Here is an 18,244-nt window from a genome sequence, read left to right as displayed (position 1 = left end):
GTCAATGTCTTTCGTGGACTGCATTGCACTGTTGGCCTGCCAGCAGCGTTCATGTACACATGCTCTGACGAGGCCGAGACTGGCAGACGTCCGTCTACAATGGTTTGGCCGCCCTGCATACAGGCTTGGATAACGGAGTACGTGATAAGCCCCTCGTCCGAGTCCCGCCTTAGCGGTACTCGTGCCCTCAGCGTGCCCCAGCCGCCTTGCTTCACTCTTGCCTCCCTTCTACTCTAGACCACACCGCTATCGCAATGTCTGACAAAACACATGTTCTGACCCACCCCGTTGTGAAGGCTCGATTGTCGAAGCTGCGACAAACATCGACTAGCCCTAAGGAGTTCCGCGAGGTACGCAGCTCGTTCGATCTTCGCTACGCTCGCTCAGACGACTTCGTTGTGATCCCAGGGCATTCATGACATCAGTATCTTCTTGGGCATTGAGGCCAGCAAGGAGTTGGAGGAAGAAGCGTTCACGGGGGTGCGTTCCGTCCCCTCTCCTGGTGGTCTGCACGGAGGCTGATCGCCCGTTCATTGACCTTAGCAAACCCCAATAGGTACCTTCACGGGTACAGCAATCAAGCCCAAGATTGGGCTCGCACCCATCCTGCGTGCGGGTCTCGGTATGACCGATGCGCTGTTGAACCTCTTCCCGTGTGTATCTACGGCTGCCTCCGGGACCCATACGTTCAAAGACCCTGACCCGCGATCAGGGCTGCGCAGGTATACCACCTCGGTATCTTCAGGGAGAAGGTGACCCTACAGCCCGTTGAATGTATGCCAACCCGTTCGGTGACCCTACTAGTATGGTATCTTGTTGACACGATGTCAGACTACTCGAAGCTCCCGTCCCACACTACGATCGACATTGTGTACTTGCTGGACCCCCTGATTGCGACTGGCGGGACGGCGTGTGCGGCGCTGCAGATGCTGCTTGACTGGGGCATGCCTGGTACGTCACCCGTTTGCATGAGCGTGACTGCCCCTCACAGTGTTTATAGTGACCAGAATCAAGTTGCTTTGTGTTTTGGCATCCCAGACGGGTTTGAGCCGTGTGCGTGAGGAGTATCCCGAGCTTGAGGTACGCGACTTCGTCTGCTCCTTGTACCAGCCCGTGAATATCTCGTAGATCTGGGTGTCTGGCGTTGATCCCGAGTTGACGGACAGGGGCTTGATCGCACCAGGGTTGGGTGACACGGTACGTACACCTCTGTCCGAACTACACGTCGCTCATCACAGGCACACAGGGAGATCGCTTGTTCAACACACTCGAGAGTGAAGTTCCTTATAGCGACGACGGACGTAGCCATGTACAAAACAATCTGTACTCTATCTTGCTGAACCCATAACCGCCAGATGACTTTCGGCATGAAAAATCAATATACCTTGAGAGGACGGTCAGGATGCGAAGCAGGCCAAATCGAAAGCTTCGACTCACCTCCAGCACGTACCGCTCCTCCTCCTTCAAGCCTTCCAAGAAATCACCTGCTTGCACGGCATCTTGTCCAGTATGTCTCATCAACGCCTCGACTAATGCCTCGTAGACATCTGGGACGGGCCATGTCGGTCCGCACAAGTAGAAGGCGCCCTTCTGTTCCCAGAGCATTGGGCAAGGATGTCCGCGTCCTCCTGCATCTTGTGCTGGATGTACACCTTGCGCGGGCCGTCACGAGAGAATGCCAGTCCAGCCCTGGTAATGATCCCGTCATCTATGAAGGCCTCGAGCTCCTCGCCGTACAGGTATTCTTGGGAGCGATGGCGGGAACCGAAGTAGTAGTACGTGGGACCGACGGGGACCGACTGCGACTTGAGCCAGGCTCTGTGCTGCAGGAAGGCACGGAAAGGAGCAGCACCTGTGCCCAGCCCAGCCATGATGATCGGCTGCATGTTGTCGGGTGGTAGCTAGAAGGCGATATCAACGAACAAGTTCTCTCAGATGTGCGAACAGCATCGCTCACCTCATCACACTGGGCCTCAACGACACAGTTACCTTCTGCCCGGGCTTCAGGCCGGCAAGGTACCTCGTGCACTGGCCGTAACGAGGAGTGCCTAGTACCTTCGTGAGCAGCGCGTATCACTAACAAAACGGCAGACTTACCACTTGGCGTGACCCAGTCAACGCTGACGACCAAGAGATCAACTTGGTCACCGACGACAGTCTGCGCACTCGCAATACTATAGTGTCTCGGCTTGATGTCGCCGACGAGCTCGCAGAGGACTTCAACCCCGGGGCGTGCGGTCTCGTATCTCCTCAGGATATCCGCGAACGTCACCGTGTCCTTCTCAGTCAACTTCTTGAACGTTGCGCTACCCTCAGGGCTCCCAATGAACCTCAGCGCGTACTGATCCGCCTTGTTCGTAGCGTACTCGGCAAGCTCGGTATAGAACGTCTTGCCAGGCTTCCCAAACAAGTCTACCTGCTGCTGGAGCGCCTGGAAGACCGTGCGAGTGTGCATGCGCGTGCCGTCCGTGTTCGGGACGGGGATGGTGACGAGCTTATTTGGGTCGGCGCCGTACCAGCTGCAGAAGTCATCCACGTCGTCCACGTCGTTCCACCCATGCACGCCGAGCGCCTCGCCGATCTCGTACTTCAGCCCGGTCCCGCGCGTGTCGAACTCGAGGTGGAAGACATTGCGGTCGTAGTCGAGCGGTGTCAGGCGGAGGTTGACCGTGCAGGTGACGAGGTACGTCCGGTCGGGCACCTCGGGTCGCAGGGCGGGGTTCTGGGCGTACTCGTCCTCGGATGGAACCTGGGCGTCCTGGGGCGTGAAGGCCGATGGGAATATGATGTGCTTGGCTGCGTCATGCCACGACCCAAGCCGGGCACCATTCACGACCGTCTCGCCTTCGGAGGTCTCGACGGAGATAGCGTTGAAGGTGAAGTGTTTCAGTGGCTTCTCCTTCGCTGCGTCTTCCGCGGGAACCTCCTGGGGCGCAGGGATCTCGAGTTCGACGAGCCCGTTCCAGGCGATTTCCACAATCTGCTCGAGCGGCACATCTTGCACTTTATCGCCGACGGCCTTGCGCACGAGCCTGATGACGACTTCCTCGCGCGCAGCCTGTCCGAGGTACAGCCGCAGGAACGCGATTTGCAGCAGGATATCCTGCAAGGCCTCGGAGGCGCCACCGCCCGTCACTTCCTCGGCATGGCCGACGGGGTTGGTGATGTAGATGTGGAGGTTCCTCTCGTGGATGCACGAGACGACTGAGGCAGGAAGATTCGAAAGCAGCTCGGATGCACTCCAGGTGGTGGCGATCAGCACCGGAGAGCCCGGGGCGGCGTGTGCGATAACTTCATGAGATTTCAACAAGCCTTGGTCGAGAACAGCTACGAAGTCAGCCTCTCCCGTGCTATCGGGCGTAAGAGGCAACGCCACTGAGGTAGGAGTGAACGCGGCGTTCTCATCCTTGGGAGAGAAGACGAGCCTGTCTGCGGTGAGGCCGCCAGGTTTCGAGCACACGTCGTGGTCCCTAAGAAGGCGGGCCGAGATTGAATTGAACGAGACGAACGTTTGCTCCACCGAACGTGCCAGGGAAGCGAGAGGTGACCCCGGCGTGCTGAAGAAAAGGACCTTCTTCGTGTTCGGGACGTCGATGAACGCGGGGACTGCCGCCGGAACGAATCCGCATAGATAGGAAGTGAAGACGGAGGGTCTGTCGAGGAACTCTTGCGTGCGTGCAGGCACGATGCGATGCGACTTGACAGTGGGACCAGGGCTAAGCGGGTCGAGCACGGAGGCGAAAACATCCATGTACAACGATCCCTGAGTGGTCTCTGCAGGAACGTCGTCAAAGACATGAATGATCTTCGCGGTGGACGGTACGACCTCGCGCAACGCCTCTTCGTCCCATGGGCGAAGCATCTTCACCACGACGACACCCAGTCCAACCGCCTTCGCAGCAACAGCCTTCGCCACTAGCGCAAGCGGGCCATTCAGAAGTACGACCACGGTGTTTGCGCCCTTGTCACCGGCGTACTCGAAGGCGTCGTAGCCGGCCTTCTTCAGTCCGTCCTTCGCAGTCAAGCCAGGCTCCTGCACGGGAAGGGCAGGCACGATAGTGTGACCGCTCTCGCGTGCCGCGCCATGGTGGTCGAATAGGTGGATAACATGAGTGTCGGTCAACTTGTAGGCGAGTGCGGCGAAGTCAATGGTCTCGCGTGGGGTCGCTGAGAGGAGGACAGTAAAGTTCTCCGGGAGGATCGCCAGTACAGGTGTAAAAGGCGCCAGGGTCGGCGATAGCGCAAAGCTTTCGCCAACTGCGGTCACAGCAGGAACTTGAATGGTGAGCCTGCTGCTGGGGGTAGACGGGGGAAGGTAGGTGAGTGACTGGACCATCATAGCAAGTCCAGATGGCGTCGTGTAAGCTGTGAGGACTGCACCGTTGGCAGAATCCTTGCTCGTTCCTTGGGACAGTCTGCCTACCAGGCTTAATCCCGCTCCCGCACGCGTTTGCAGACTGACAACGGACGCGACGTCCTCCGATGACCCTGCCCACTCCTTTGTAAATGCGCCGAACCCGACATTTTCGGCTACATCGTAGATGAAGACAGAGGAGCTGGAGCTCGTCCTGGACGCGATGAATTCGACTGCGGTCGACGCAGATATGAGCGCGTTCTTGACCGCTTGTTGCACGTCGATTTTTGCCTTCTGTCTAGGCGACCCAGGAGCAGAAAGGGTTGCCGTTGACGACGCCGGAGTCGAGATCCCCGAAGGCATTTTTGCAGGAGACAATGGACGGGGCGGAGGAGAAGTATATTTTGGTCATTTTGTGGGTGGACGATGAGGCGAGGATGGCGACACAGCACGTGGTCTCCCGACGCCTGTCCTCTACGCGATCTCGATCGATCGGACTTCCCGCTCTCCGCATCAGTTCCAGATCGCGAGTTGCACGGTTCTGGAAAATCCCAAGAAAATCTGCGATACGTTGTTGCGGTTGCAGGTCCCCACTAATTTATCGTACGGCATACTTCAGTGGCACGCGGGCCATGAGATACAACGTGCGCAGTTCGCGCCCAGCGTGCAAGGGGAACATCGACATCGCTAGAAGGAAGCTTGGAAACTCGGCTAGAGTCGGGGTCGACGCGAACACTGGCACGGACTCGACGATCACAGAACCGGACATACTCCCAGTTTACCATAGTGCTCCGAGTCACCACGAGATCGTCGTCGGGGCTCCGTTCCACGCCATGGACGACCTGCTGATTGAAGCTGCCAGTGTCGAAAGGGGATGGGTTCCCATTGTGCGGCCCGATCTGGCCGTGCGTCGAACGTCGGTATAAGTATCTTCAGCGTTCGATATTCTGTGTCCACACTGCATTTCTCCGCTCTCCCTCTGTGCCCTCGACAACGACTCTCAGAGACATGGCCTCGTTCAAGCCCATCAAGTCGGCTGTGCTCGGTGTCGGGCTTGGTGGACTGACCTTCCACATCCCGTTTGTCCTTGCGCTGCCCCAGTATTTCACACTGCATGCCGTGCTTGAGCGCAATCCCACGTTGCCCGGTGGAAAGCTCGGCGCGCGATTTGGCGCTGAGTCGGCGAAGAACGTCAAGATCTACCGGAGCTACGACGAGGTGTTGAGCGACCCAGAAGTCGAGCTCATTTTTATCAGCACCCCAAGCGAGACGCACTACGCGCTTGCAAAGCAGGCGCTGGAAGCTGAGAAGCATGGTGAGTAACGGCCTTCTGGATGATAAACGAGAATTGAATTGTCAGAACGATAGTGCTCGTTGACAAGCCGGTTACAGCAACCGCCCAGCAAGCCTACGAATTAGGAGAGCTCGCGAAAACGAAGGGGGTCGTTCTATATCCGTTCCAGAATCGGCGTTGGGACTCGGATTTCCTGGCGCTCCGCAAGCTATTGGACCTCCCACCGTCAGACCCGAAGTCGTTGGGGACGCTCGTGGAATTTGAATCCAGGTAGGCTATGCTGCGTGCTTAGTAAGTAATAGTACGAATACTAAGGACTGCCGTGTAGGTTTGATCGTTATCGCGCAGCACTCAAGGGCACATGGAAGGATCTACCAATTCCTGCCAATGGCCTGACATACGACCTGGGCGCCCATACTATCGATCAGTCTCTGGTGCTGTTTGGGCGCCCGAAGGCGGTTACTGCAATGATCGAAAACATAAGAGGGATCGGGCATAAGGAGGTGGACGACTGCGTGAGTACGCGCATTTACATTGGGCTCTCCACGCCACGATTCCCTTCTTTGAGTGCTTGCACCCAATTGCCAGATGACAGAGATTGATTACGACCATGTGGTTGACGTAACAGCTCTGAGAGCTTCGCCGAACACTGTGTATCAGGGTCGGCCTGACATGACATCGGACTGTTGACAAAGTTTGTTCTACACATCCTATGCATAGTAGGACGTGACGCTTCAAGTTCAGCCGCTAGCTCTTATTTCAAACATTTTCTCTTACTGCCATTGCAATAATCAATATTAACGGACAGACCTGCTTACAGTTCACAATCTTCCTTCACTACCCGCCGCGCAAGGCAGGCACCGGTCTACAGCCAACATCATTTACAGCCATCCTACGAGGACACATCCTATCCGTACGTTCGCCGCAAGTGCGGTACGTCGTCCGTGGGCTGCAGGGGACATATACCAAATTCGGCGTGGACGTTCAAGAAGACCAGCTCAAGGTCATCCCGGACCCTGCTCAGATAACAGTATCCGAATCCTACGGTGTGGAGCCGGAGAGTATCTGGGGGACGTTAGAGAACCTCACGACAGGCGACAAGATCGTGAAATCTACGTGCGTTCTTAGATGCTTCCCTTTCACAGAGTCTAACCATGTACGCAGATGGCCGTCTACTGAGCGCGGTAACTACGCGGCCCTTTTTGAGGACCTTGCGAAGACCATTCGCGAAGGCAAAGAACAGGCGGTGAAGTGGGCCGAGTCGGCGGAAGTCCTTGAGATCATCGAGCTTGCGTACGAGAGTGCGCGTGAAGGACGCACGATCACGGTGCCTCCGCGGCCGTGAGGCAGCCCACGCATTGGTGCATCATGGGTGGCTAGTAATTAAAGCGGCGGCATACGCGAAGAGAAGTAATGAACCGAAGTGTACTATGTGACCCTGCGCGGATGCTGTATATCATCGCGCGACATGGATTAACTTTGCTATAAACATGGACTAGCAACTTTCCGAGACTCGTGCCTGCTTCGAATTGGCTGCTTCTTCAACATCTGCTCCCACGGTGCAAGTAGTCCAGGATCCCGTCCCTAGCCATAAGCCAGGTTGCTCATACCGTACCCAACCTGGAAGACCAATGCCACTTCGACCAATCAAGACAGGTGTAGTAGGAGTAGGGTTCGGTGGAATGACCTTCCATATACCCTTCATACTGGCTTTACCGCGGTATTTCATCTTGCAAGCAGTCGTCGAAAGAGACCCCTCGATACCTGGGGGTAAACTGCTGCAGCGCTTTGGTGCAGATATTGCGGCGGGCGTGAAGGTCTACAGGACATACGGAGAGCTATTGGAGGACCCTGAAATCGAATTGGTTATTGTGACGACGCCGAACTATACCCACTTCGATTTCACAAAGCAAGCATTGGAATCGGGAAAACATGGTAGGCTTGAATATGTCCTTCACATAGGAAACCCTCACTGAGAGGGTCTAATGATGTGACAGTGCTAGTGGACAAGCCCGTCACGGCAACTGCATCGGAGGCCAGAGAATTACAGGAACTTGCAAAGAAAAGGGGACTCGTCCTCTATCCGTACCAGAACTGTCGTTTCAACGCCGACTTCCTGGCGCTGTGTCAATTACTCAAGCTCCCGGCAGATCACCCGAAGTCATTAGGCACGCTCGTCGAGTTTGAATCACGGTTGGTGACTCTCGCCTTCCATTCAATCCACGTAGTGATCCATTATCTTATGTGGCAGATACGACCGCTATAGGACCACGGCAAAGAACAGCTGGAAGGACATACCATCTCCCGGCACGGGGCTGACTTACGACCTTGGCTCGCACCTCATAGACCAGGCGCTCGTCCTCTTCGGACCACCAGCGAAGGTCACTGCGTTCATCGAGAACATCAGGGGAATTGGCAGTGCAGAGGTGGATGACTGTGTGAGTGTGCGCCATGCGAACCATGGGCCACCGAGCAGGCCTGTGTGCACAATTAGTTATACTAATGCGGATGAACGTCTCACTGTCCAGTTCACGATCGTGCTGCACTACCCGCCACGCCCTGGGCGCACAGGCCACGAGCCTACGTCCTTCAAAGCCGTCTTACGATCGCACATCCTCTCTGTGCGCTCAGCGCAAACGCGCTATGTCGTTCGGGGAACCACGGGCACGTATATCAAGACCGGGCTTGACGTCCAGGAGCAACAGCTCAAATCATACAAGGACCCCGCGGACATCGTAAAGGATCCGATGTACGGGGCCGAGCCTGAGACACTCTGGGGGACGCTGGAGAATCTGGGCGGCGAGCCAGGAGAAGTTGAGGTCGTGAGATCCACGTACGTCTATTCATTCACGTCAGCTAGGTAACAAACACGGGAGCACGGCTTTGATCTGACCAAGGGCGCTCCCGCTTCTTGAAATAGGTGGCCTACGGCGGAAAGGGGAAATTATGGCGCATTGTTCGTGAACCTCGCAGAGGTGATCCGCGAAGGCAAAGAGGCACAGGTCAAATGGGAGGAGTCAGCGGAGGTGATCGAGATCATCGAGGCTGCGTATCAGAGTGCGCGCGAGGCGCGAACGGTTAATATCGACGACGAGTAGATGAGGATGATTAGTCAAGGACGCCGAAGGGTGGCATCGTACCTTGCAGTTGCCTCGCAGAGCGGTAGTGACGGGCGGCCCTGGTGATTCGGTGTTGTACCGAGTAGACATTATCTGAGTTGTATTGACAGTCAGAATGGCATGTCCTTAACGTTTGGCAGTCTGTTTGTAACGAGGTTTGCTTTACAGTTCTAGGGTGGTCAAGGATGTGGGCCGTGACACCTGCAGGGACTGAATCAACATGAGGTCAGAATGCTCCTCGAGAATGCTCCTAATGTGCCACGTTTCTGGAACAGAGACACCAGCCTGCCACGGTCATCTCCGTTTGTATTCACATGGCTTCAGAATACTGCCGCGGCATAGTAACTTCTCCCATTCCTTCTCCCCCTTGGACTTCCGTGCCACCCTTTTGAAATCGAATAGAGTGAAATGTGTGTTGCTGTCATCCTATGAGAGTAACCTGTCGTCACTCGGCAATAATAAGTAGGACGGGAAGACATACCTTCGTCTTTAGACGGAAGCCAAATGAACATATGTATGAGACAAACTCGTCTTGGTTGGTAAATCGGCTCGCCACCTCCGCTATCTTCAGTTCGCCGCTGCGTAAACATCCAGGCGATGAGCAAGCTCACGGCGTGTTTTTCTATGGCGAGACCTTGCTTACTTTGGTCGGAGAACGCGCCACGCCTCGCGGATGCTATTAGGCCAGTTCGTGCCCATCAAACTCAGAGCACAGACCACGACGTCGACCACGCCGGCTCGGCCTTCGTTAACAGCGTCTCCACTGCCTCGTCTTGTTCCTCCGACCCAGGTAGCGGGAGTCGTCCACATGTATCCGCCTCAATGACGTATGCGTCGTTTGATACGAGGTCGAAGGACAGGACGGTGAAACCCTTTGGCACAAGCGCACGAGCGAGCGCTGCGTCGCCACACCCAAGATCTGCGATGACGTCTTGGCCGGGTATGCGGACAGTCGGAGGTGTAGTGGGCCACGGGATTAGTTGGCCATGATTGGACTTGGTGTCGAAACCCTGTATGATACTGTAGGGTGCATATTCGACTAATGAGACAAGTTTGTCTCAACCACTGCTGCGACTCACCTCCTCGTAAACCTTAGGATTCTCACGCATCATATCGTGCGCATGTTCACTGTCGGACTTGTACAGGACCTCATTAATCCACCTTGAGATAGTATGAGTACGTAATTATGATATATGTTAGGCAATCCGCACCGGAAGCGTGCACCATCTAGGCTATTCTTCAGTCCAGCTTGGAGCTTAGTCAACTTCTGCTGTTGCTGGTCTTGCTGCTTGCTGGGACCCGCAACATCCCCATGGGCGATCGGCGACGTAGGATTATCGCGCTGCTTGGTCTTGATCGTTCTCTTTGGAGATGCGTAATCAGAGCGGACGGCAGACCTCTGCTGCTCGGAGCCCGTAACCTTCGACTCAGAGGCTCGGGCCTCCTCTCCCCTAGCCTTCTGCTCCCGTTTATCCTTCTTGCCCTTCTTGCCTACACCGCTACCCTCCACTCGAGGTGGTTTTGTAGAGCTCACTAAGCCGGCTGCACCTTTCCTGCTCTTCTTTTCCTTGATCTTCTGCTTCTTGTCCGGCCGAGAAGTAGCATTGCTTGCCTCCAGTTTCTCCATGAGCTTCTCAAAGTTAATGTGCGCGGTTTCAAGCTTAGCATCGCTATCTGAGGGTCGCTTGCGCTTTTTGGCATTCTGCGACATCGAGACCGGTGCATCAGGCACAGTCCAACCTGGGACATCAAACAGCGGCATCGCAAGAAAGCCAAGGCGAGACGAGCGAGAACAGAGCGAGAATGAGAAGAGCAGTGGCTGGAAAAAGTAAGCGCGGCGGCTTCGCAAACAGAAACGCGGCCACGTGCCCAAGACGCGTCGTGGCAAGTCGGGCTCTTCGCCTACGGCGCCACCGGGCTGACGGTGACTTACTTGTGTTCGCTGTCGCGGTGATTCTATCCTAGGCTTGTCAACTGTGCCCTTATCTGGATCCAGTGGATTCAGCCCGGGTTTTCTATTCAGTAAGTCGAAGGAGTCAGCGGCTGAGGTCCGCAGAGGACGACGAGACGGGAGCTACCGTTGAGAATCGCGGTCATTCATGTTGAAGCTGAAGACGCAGCCGTCCATCATCGAGTACGCTTTTCCCTTTTGAAGGAGGCTATTTTCTCAGCAGGACAGGCTAGTGCCACTTAGGACCGCGAGGCCTGCGGGACCGTTCTTCGGATCAACATGAGCTCGTATGGTACGAGCGATTACCAGTGTATGTAGCCTTGCACACCACTCGAGTTATCATCTCACCACGATTGGTACATACTACAGCGTCTGAATCGGACGACGAGAGCCTCGAGTTCGAGCAATCAACCAGTATGGCAAGATTGCGGTCTTTTGACTCCCGTCTGACATATATTGACCTAGGCTCGGGTTCAGAGTCTGACGACCACTCTCTTGCAGTCGCGAAACCTGTGCTACACGTTGCGATGAAGCGTGCGCGAAGCGATTCACCGGAAGACGCATGTCGCCCGCCCTCGAAGCGCATTCAGTTGAGTCAGAAAGCGAGGTGCGTTGACCTATAAAATGCGCCATTTGGTTCTTCAGCACAGATTCACGCCCTTTGTGACTACTCGCTTTCGAAACGCTGCTGACTTAGTTATGCATTGTAGCAACCTCATGGACGTGAAGAATAATCCTCGCGACGTACGTTTCTCGGCTTTCTTTGAAGTGGCTTCAACTTCGATCCTTCGCTGATTGAGCCTGAGCATATAGTCAGGCATGGATGAAGTGTCTGACCTATTAAGCGGGTCTGCAACGTCTACACAGTCAACTGTAGCCACCTCCTGTTCGGTCGCGATTGTCGTCGATGATGAATCAGATGATCAAGTAAGTCGATACGCAGTTGCCAGTGAGTATGGACATCACTCATCGGTCTCGAATTTGGCAATATATTATCCTTTTATAGGATGAGCGTCAGCTCCTCTCCCATGTGAAGCTCGACCACCGTGACTCGAGTGATCATGAGCTACGCACGGCTCCTATCATGACCAGGGAAGCTTACAAGGCGACCGGAGGTCGTGCGAGCTTTCCTCAGCGAGGACTATTGGGATCTGTGGTGGAAATCTAGTTGAGTTCCATCGGTTTCATGGCAAAAGGGGGGCATGGCTGAATAGGATCATGACAGTGATAAAAAGGGTACCTGCGCAATTGATGAATCTCAGGACGAGAGGATTTACTTGAACACAGTAACCCCCTACCCTCCATGCGTAGGTGTCATGGGATACTGATACTTGCCTCCACAGAACACGCCATTCTCCGCCGTCGTGTGCGGGGTACAAGGCTCTGGAAAGTCTCACACAGTCTCAGTGATGTTGGAGAATATGGTACCTGCCTGTCCCCGCATTGGTACCATTACGAAGCCTCTCGCTGGCCTTGTCCTCCATTTCGGTGAGGGCGGGCCATGTTCACAGCCGTGCGAGGCTGCGTGGGTAGGCTTGCCAGCGGCAGATCCCAGCATAGAAACACCGCGTGTTCGAGTGTACGTGTCCAAGTCTTCGTTGAAGACTATGCGGGGCGTGTATGCTCCGCTCGGCGATTCTATCACTGTGGAGCCTCTGTTATTCAGCAAGGAAGAGCTGGATGCCCGAGCCTTCTTGTCTATGATGGCAATTGGGCAGTCCGACCACGTACCATTGTACATGCAGACCGTCTTGGTGTGTCCTTGTTTCAGCCATTGGGCAAGGATCATCACTAACATGTGCGTTGTCCAGTCAATTCTACGTGATCTTGGTGAGAACTACACATATCAAGCATTCAAGGAGGAGCTCGAGAAGCGGAAGTCGAAATTCAATCCTGCTCAGCGTGCTGGCCTGGAGCAGCGTATGGCGCTGCTCGAAGCGTTCCTAGACAAACGATCTCTGGGGGAGCAGCGGGCAGCTCCTGCGCGGTTCGCGGCAGGCCAGTTGACGATTATTGATTTGTCTGACCCTTTCGTTGACCCCGCATCTGCCTGCGGATTCTTCGAGATAATCACGCGGTTATTCGTCCGGGCCAAAGTCGACACTGGGAAGGTCTTGGTCGTCGATGAAGCGCACAAAGTAAGGTCCACTTCATGCAGGACTATCAAGCCATAGCCAAAACCAGAATGACCGTTGACTTCACACTTCAGTACCTGTCGCCCAACAGAGTTACAAGCGGTCTGACGCAGGAACTCCTGTCGCTCATACGACAGCAACGGCATCAAGCCATGCGTGTCGTAATCAGTACCCAGGGTAGGATCTGCGCTTTCATTGTCCGGCGATGTGTGGCATCTAACCATTGTTGTCGGGGTACAGAACCCACCGTGGTCCCGCCCGTGCTATTGGATCTCTGTAGCATCACACTACTACATCGCTTCTCTTCCCCCGCTTGGTGGGAGCATATCACGAAGCATGTATCGGCTGACGTCGACACCAAGGAAGCATTCGACAAGGTGGTGAATTTGCAGGTAATGTAGCCTGTCTGGGTTGCGGTAGATCCTCAACTAAATCCGTTTCGCGGCCAATCTGCCGATAGACCGGACAAGCAATTCTGCTTGCTCCCTCTGGCCTCGGGATGTCGCAAGACCTGTCCGCCAAGGCAACCGCTGGCAGTGCCACTCGCACACTACGTCAATTCGGGCGCAAATGCGTGTTGATCAAGACGCGCTTGCGTGTTACCAAGGACGGGGGCGCGTCTGTGTTGGTCGTCCCGACGTGACGTTACGGTGGCCCGCAGTTCCTTTGCATCTCAGTCCGAACCTTGTGAATATATATGTATGGTATGTTCTCCCGACCGGCATTCACACCATCACTCACGGCACTGCGACTGTCGCAGGATCCGACTGGCGGGGGATTTGTGCGGCTAGACCCAGCTCGCTCGCTCATTGGAGCACTGACTGAGCAGCGGTCCCTTCTTGCTCAGGCTTGATGCATGATGTACCACGCTATCTCAATTGGATGCGCCGTAGCAGAGGCCCGGGCCCGCTATTCTTGTATGTAACGGCCGTCAACTACATAAGCTTATTTCCATGAGCATCTTGATTCCCTTCCTAGACTCGTGGAACCGCTTTTGTCGATTCCGCGCCGCCGATGGTACTTACAAATTTACCACGGCATGAAGACTGTGCCCGCGGTCCTTCTAATGAACGCAGATTGTCCGAGAACGGTTATACATCGGCTCGTATCGGGTGAACACTATTGAGCAGGATCGTCGCGGTGGTATGCAGTGGAGTAGAACGTTAACCTTGAGGAGAGCATCAATGTTCGCGGACGGCACGTCACATCATTCTCGATCCAATAATCTTGAGTTGTATTGTTCGTATGTCTCCAATATGTGTACGCTACCACTAACCAGACGCGAGCAAGCTACCAGATGCAGACAACGATACCGATATCAATACACAAGCTACCAAGCGATTATAATGATGACAACGACGACAAGTAACAGTAGGTGGCGGGCATTGCAAGTAGTACTTAATGTAGTCGGCTTCGAGAGCAAAGCAGCATGACAGCGATAACCAAAACACACTGACAGTCCGGCCGTATTCAGGCATCTGCATCCTTCTCCTGACGCGTGCACGAGAGCCAAGCAAACCACATCATCGTGCGGAGCTGCAACACGTCCTCCTTCCATGCCATAGACTGATTTTGTTCCCGGAACTCGCGAGTGAGCATCTCGCACCGCTCGATGTTCTCGGGGCTGACGAAATCGCTGGCCACCTTGATGCAATCCGCGAGGTTGCAAACCTTCGCCAGTCAGACCCATTAGCCGAGTTCGATCGACATCGCGGATATGAAAATGAAATGGACACTTACCTGATGGGCACAGCCGGCCGGGATGAACACGGCCTCACCAGGCTTCTGTAAGACGCGGTGCGACTTGACGCCGTATTCCTTGAAAAGCTCCTCCCGGAGCTCGGAATCCAAGTAGAACTGCTGAGAATGGATCGGGTCGTGCTGAAACTGGCCCTTGAACTTCTTGCGCATGTATTTCCGGAGCTTCGTCGCATCCTCCGCCTTGAAGAGGTCCCACGCCGCGCATCCCGGGCGGCCATCCGGCGTTGGTGCGGCATAGAGCATGACGTTCACGGCATCAGCCATGTCCATATGTAGCCGCGTCGAACCCTTGCTGCCGTTAGACTCAAAGGACGCCATCGCGTTGTACATCTTCGGCCCTGTAGCCAATTTAGCAAGCCACGTTCAATCTGACGCCTCCGCGAATGGAGCTGTACCTACCCAGATCAGGAGCAACTGTATTGCCCGGGAAATGCGACGCAAGGTTCAGAACACCATCTCGCCGCACGTAGTTCGGCACCGGCGTCGCGTTCGCGAAGTCGTCGTACAGCTCAGGGAAAGCAGTGCGGAAATCCGTTGATGGCGGCCAGTCCTGTAAGACGCATGAGTCAGCTGCGCTTCGCACGAGGGCCGACGCATCGCCGAAATACCTTCAACTTCCAGCAATCTCGGCGCCCTTCATACCTGCCGAACCAGGAGAAGAACTCGCCCACCGTCACGCGCCGGTTCTGGTCCGTCTGGCACTCAGAATGAGACAGCTCTGCGAGCCGTACTTGCTGATGAAGTACTCTGGCGACCAATTGACGTGGAACTTCGGGAGCATACCTGTGACCACGATAGGCTCGCCGCGGGCCCAGATACGGCAGAAGATGTCATCCGTGAGCTCGCCGTCCGCGAAGTACCGCGTGACGTGAGAGGGCACCTTGGTACCCGCCGCGAAGGAGGATGGCTCTGGAGGTACACCGTTGCTGAGGTTATCGACATAGGCAGCGGATGTGATATACCGCGTGTCAGGTACGCTGCTGCTCGGTACGGGGTCCGACCACTGTAGTGTCGATGCTGTACCTGGAGGCGACAGCGAAGGTCCACGACCCGGCTCCGGAGTGAACGCTCTTGCTCGGTCTCCTGAAGCAGCGCCTCCATCTCCGTGATGACTTCCTCCAGCTCCGGCTTGCAAACGGGACATGGGTGAGAAGTCTTTGGCCTGGTGTTCATTCGCGTGTACACGACAGGAAGAAGGGTTGATATGCGCATGCTTCTCCCGTCGTGCCTGTAGGGCCCGATCTCGGCCTCCGGCGCACCCGCCCGGTCAATGTCACTCCTTGACCTGCTCATAGCACTCGGCGCAAGCCTCGCGGCCGCACAGACGCACATCCAGCTGCTCGAGAATATGGATGTCATGCATGTATCTGGGGTGCCGTATGAGGCGCAGTTCTCACATGCATGCCAGGAAACCTACCGCAAGTTGCCCTGACCTCACTTTCTCTCGGGCGACGTATGACCTCGCTCAGGCTGAGATGGTCCAGCTCCTTCTTCAGGGTGGGCAGAAGCGCCTGCGCGACTGTCCGCTGTTAGTGCAGCACGTCATTTTTGAGTTCAACACGCGAGCAACAGTCATAGAAACAGCCTTACCTTTAACCGTCGAGTGTGAGGCTTGTCCAGAGTATGTTCCACTTGTTCGGAAAGTTCATCGTCGGCGCGTCGGGTTTCTGGCTCTCGACAAAACTGATCCCAACGATCTGTTTCTTGTCGTTCTTGAGGAAGAAGCGTATACCCTGGAAGCGACAGGTATCGCCGGCCCATCGACGAGTGCAGGATACACAGCGAGGGAATTCCTCCGATCGGTATCTGTTTGACATGCATCGAGCGAACTGGAGCTCCGGATGCAGTGGTCCGGAAGTCTCAAGCTGCGAAGTGTCATCCTGGCCCACGATTCTCATGGGACCTTGAACTAGAGCGGGGATAAGTATATCTCATCATGTCAGATAAACTCGCCTTACCGGTGTTACTGGCAGCCTTCTCCTTCCCCTTCTCATTCGACACGTGCGCATACGACACGGTGGGCATCAGTTGGGCTACATAATGCCGTGAGCATGCCGACCGCCCACCACTCTGAGCAAGAAAAACTCTCACCGTTTTGAGCAGCTATCTGTGCGGCTTCGCTGCGTTTCTTGGCGCTGTAGCCACGTCTTGATTGGGCTACCATAGAGTGAGCAAGACGGAATGACGCAGAACCCTTGCATAGACCAACCGGCACCCTCTGGGACCTTTGCCACCTTCGCGTTCGCGTTCGTGTTCACGTTCAGGCTCACGCTCGCAGTCGCCATCGATCGCGACTTCTTTGATTTTGCCCCCGACTCATCGTCACTTTGCTCGAACTGCCTTTGGGATTCGGGAGAGGAGTCGGGGGATATGCAGCAACTGGGATTGCGAAAGGGACAGATGTGTAGCCGACATGAGCCGACGGCTGATAGTGCTGAGAGTGCGTCGGACGGTCATCGGGGGCAGTGGCTGCGTGGGCACCGTACGAGCCTGCGCCAGTCGACGGATGCTCGTTCACCGCTCTGCCAATCTAAAGACGCATTGGTCAGATTTCGCAATTCGCGTCGACTATCATCGTGAGACGGAGACCATTTGGATTTGGAGACGTGTACTGATGGTGAGATGCGATGTCTTGCTCGTAGTGTTGCTGTTGCGGGGCGTAGTCCACGTTGGCGAGTGAGAGGACATCGGTGCTGGGGGCGGGGGAGGCATCGGGCTCCGCGAGACAGATGTGTTCGGGATAGCTAGCAAGTGGCAGCCCGTCGGCAGAAGAACCGTGAAGAGACGCACTCAGCACGTACCTGTACGGTCATTCGAGTACATGGGGTAGGGGGAGTTGGCCTGCTCGGTCGCAGTAGACCACGATGGGATGTCCATTCCGTAACTGGGCGTCTCACTCACGGAGCGAGAAGAGCGGGGGTAAGTCTCTTGATAGTACTGATGGTGAGATGGCACGGAAGGATGCCCGAAACGACACGCATTGGGATCGGTCTCGGGGCGACGAGCGAGGTCATCCTTTGTTGCCTGTTGGTCCCAGCTCGCGGTGCGCAGGCTGAACGAGGGCTGTGAATTCATGGGGGGCGAGTACTGAGGCGGAGGCATGGCCTGTACGTGCTGAGGGTGCTGGTGAGGGTGGGGCTGGGGCATGAAGTGCGATATGCTGGGAAGCTGCTGTGCATACTGCTGGTCGAGGGATGTGGAGGGACCGACAGGGTTGAGCAGCTCGTGGATGGAAGTGCGCTTGCTCTGGACAGCAGGATCGTGGTGATGGATGTTGACGTCCATGGTGAGGACGCGAGGGAGGAAGGAGGGCAGGGGGAGGAGGAGAGCAGGAGGGAGGACCAGAAGAAGGCGTGTTGTCGCTCGGAAGTAAGTCCGCTCATGAGTCCGCTTAACTGGTTTCCCGTTATGGCAGGTAAACGCCTACACACCGTGATGCCTGCAGCTGCCTGCTTTACGGTCTGCCGCTTCCCAGGGCACGCGCCTGCGTCTGTCACCATCACTCCCCTGCCGCTAAGCGAGCGAGCGGTGGGCAGGCTGCCGCGGGCTGAGCGTCGAGTCCGCTCGCGGCGGAAAACACGCAGGGTCTTGGCTCGCGCGTGGGTGACTCGCCTCCGCGAATACTGGGGA

The 18,244-nt window shown here is 55.7% G+C and overlaps 7 protein-coding genes across 7 annotated transcripts; 4 read left to right on the top strand and 3 right to left on the bottom strand.

Moving 5' to 3' along the window:
* Positions 1-7: 7 nt before the first annotated feature.
* B0H18DRAFT_17837 (armadillo/beta-catenin/plakoglobin) lies at positions 8-1,426 on the top strand. Its single transcript, XM_048036995.1, has 8 exons — positions 8-350; positions 409-480; positions 544-653; positions 713-774; positions 832-951; positions 1,001-1,080; positions 1,129-1,197; positions 1,247-1,426. The coding sequence occupies exons 1-8, from the start codon at positions 255-257 to the stop codon at positions 1,346-1,348; spliced, it is 711 nt and encodes a 236-aa protein (XP_047901338.1). The 5' UTR covers positions 8-254; the 3' UTR covers positions 1,349-1,426.
* Positions 1,376-4,717, bottom strand: B0H18DRAFT_1112664 (assimilatory sulfite reductase; the record flags this gene model as incomplete). The annotated part of the gene is made up of 5 exons (XM_048032849.1): positions 1,376-1,384; positions 1,438-1,590; positions 1,653-1,901; positions 1,990-2,048; positions 2,098-4,717. 5 exons carry the CDS (start codon positions 4,715-4,717, stop codon positions 1,376-1,378), a joined length of 3,090 nt encoding a protein of 1,029 aa, XP_047901337.1.
* A 515-nt stretch (positions 4,718-5,232) lies between these two features.
* Positions 5,233-7,159, top strand: B0H18DRAFT_967520 (oxidoreductase). The gene is made up of 5 exons (XM_048043425.1): positions 5,233-5,669; positions 5,723-5,918; positions 5,977-6,163; positions 6,469-6,764; positions 6,813-7,159. Exons 1-5 carry the CDS (start codon positions 5,363-5,365, stop codon positions 6,991-6,993), a joined length of 1,167 nt encoding a protein of 388 aa, XP_047901336.1. The 5' UTR covers positions 5,233-5,362; the 3' UTR covers positions 6,994-7,159.
* Positions 7,160-7,196: 37 nt separating this feature from the next.
* Positions 7,197-8,893, top strand: B0H18DRAFT_967517 (oxidoreductase). The gene is made up of 5 exons (XM_048043424.1): positions 7,197-7,583; positions 7,646-7,841; positions 7,900-8,086; positions 8,177-8,481; positions 8,569-8,893. The coding sequence occupies exons 1-5, from the start codon at positions 7,280-7,282 to the stop codon at positions 8,744-8,746; spliced, it is 1,170 nt and encodes a 389-aa protein (XP_047901335.1). The 5' UTR covers positions 7,197-7,279; the 3' UTR covers positions 8,747-8,893.
* B0H18DRAFT_967513 (methyltransferase-domain-containing protein) lies at positions 8,875-10,565 on the bottom strand. Its single transcript, XM_048043423.1, is given in 7 exon segments — positions 8,875-9,193; positions 9,249-9,345; positions 9,411-9,530; positions 9,554-9,698; positions 9,718-9,787; positions 9,847-9,928; positions 9,979-10,565. 7 exon segments carry the CDS (start codon positions 10,527-10,529, stop codon positions 9,062-9,064), a joined length of 1,197 nt encoding a protein of 398 aa, XP_047901334.1. The 5' UTR covers positions 10,530-10,565; the 3' UTR covers positions 8,875-9,061.
* A 1,237-nt stretch (positions 10,566-11,802) lies between these two features.
* Positions 11,803-13,824, top strand: B0H18DRAFT_1091200 (uncharacterized protein; the record flags this gene model as incomplete). Its single annotated transcript, XM_048032288.1, has 8 exons — positions 11,803-11,885; positions 11,944-12,004; positions 12,062-12,472; positions 12,530-12,856; positions 12,928-13,030; positions 13,094-13,245; positions 13,314-13,557; positions 13,614-13,824. The coding sequence occupies 7 exons, from the start codon at positions 11,803-11,805 to the stop codon at positions 13,494-13,496; spliced, it is 1,320 nt and encodes a 439-aa protein (XP_047901333.1). The 3' UTR covers positions 13,497-13,557; positions 13,614-13,824.
* Positions 13,825-14,063: 239 nt separating this feature from the next.
* Positions 14,064-18,071, bottom strand: B0H18DRAFT_967503 (uncharacterized protein). The gene is made up of 19 exons (XM_048043422.1): positions 18,046-18,071; positions 17,416-17,992; positions 17,119-17,144; positions 17,066-17,083; positions 16,995-17,039; positions 16,824-16,950; positions 16,706-16,771; positions 16,573-16,647; positions 16,212-16,523; positions 16,032-16,133; positions 15,941-15,981; positions 15,900-15,911; positions 15,752-15,842; positions 15,682-15,726; positions 15,378-15,637; positions 15,223-15,315; positions 15,014-15,164; positions 14,594-14,952; positions 14,064-14,524 (listed from the first exon to the last, which is right to left on the bottom strand). Exons 2-19 carry the CDS (start codon positions 17,897-17,899, stop codon positions 14,324-14,326), a joined length of 2,508 nt encoding a protein of 835 aa, XP_047901332.1. The 5' UTR covers positions 17,900-17,992; positions 18,046-18,071; the 3' UTR covers positions 14,064-14,323.
* Positions 18,072-18,244: the final 173 nt, after the last annotated feature.

This window comes from Fomitopsis serialis (assembly GCF_022376445.1).
Source record: "Fomitopsis serialis strain Sig1Antser10 chromosome Unknown B0H18scaffold_1, whole genome shotgun sequence".
NCBI classification, from domain to species: domain Eukaryota; kingdom Fungi; phylum Basidiomycota; class Agaricomycetes; order Polyporales; family Fomitopsidaceae; genus Fomitopsis; species Fomitopsis serialis.
Note: the sequence above shows the minus strand (reverse complement) of the source record. Positions and strands in the feature narration are given on the sequence as shown.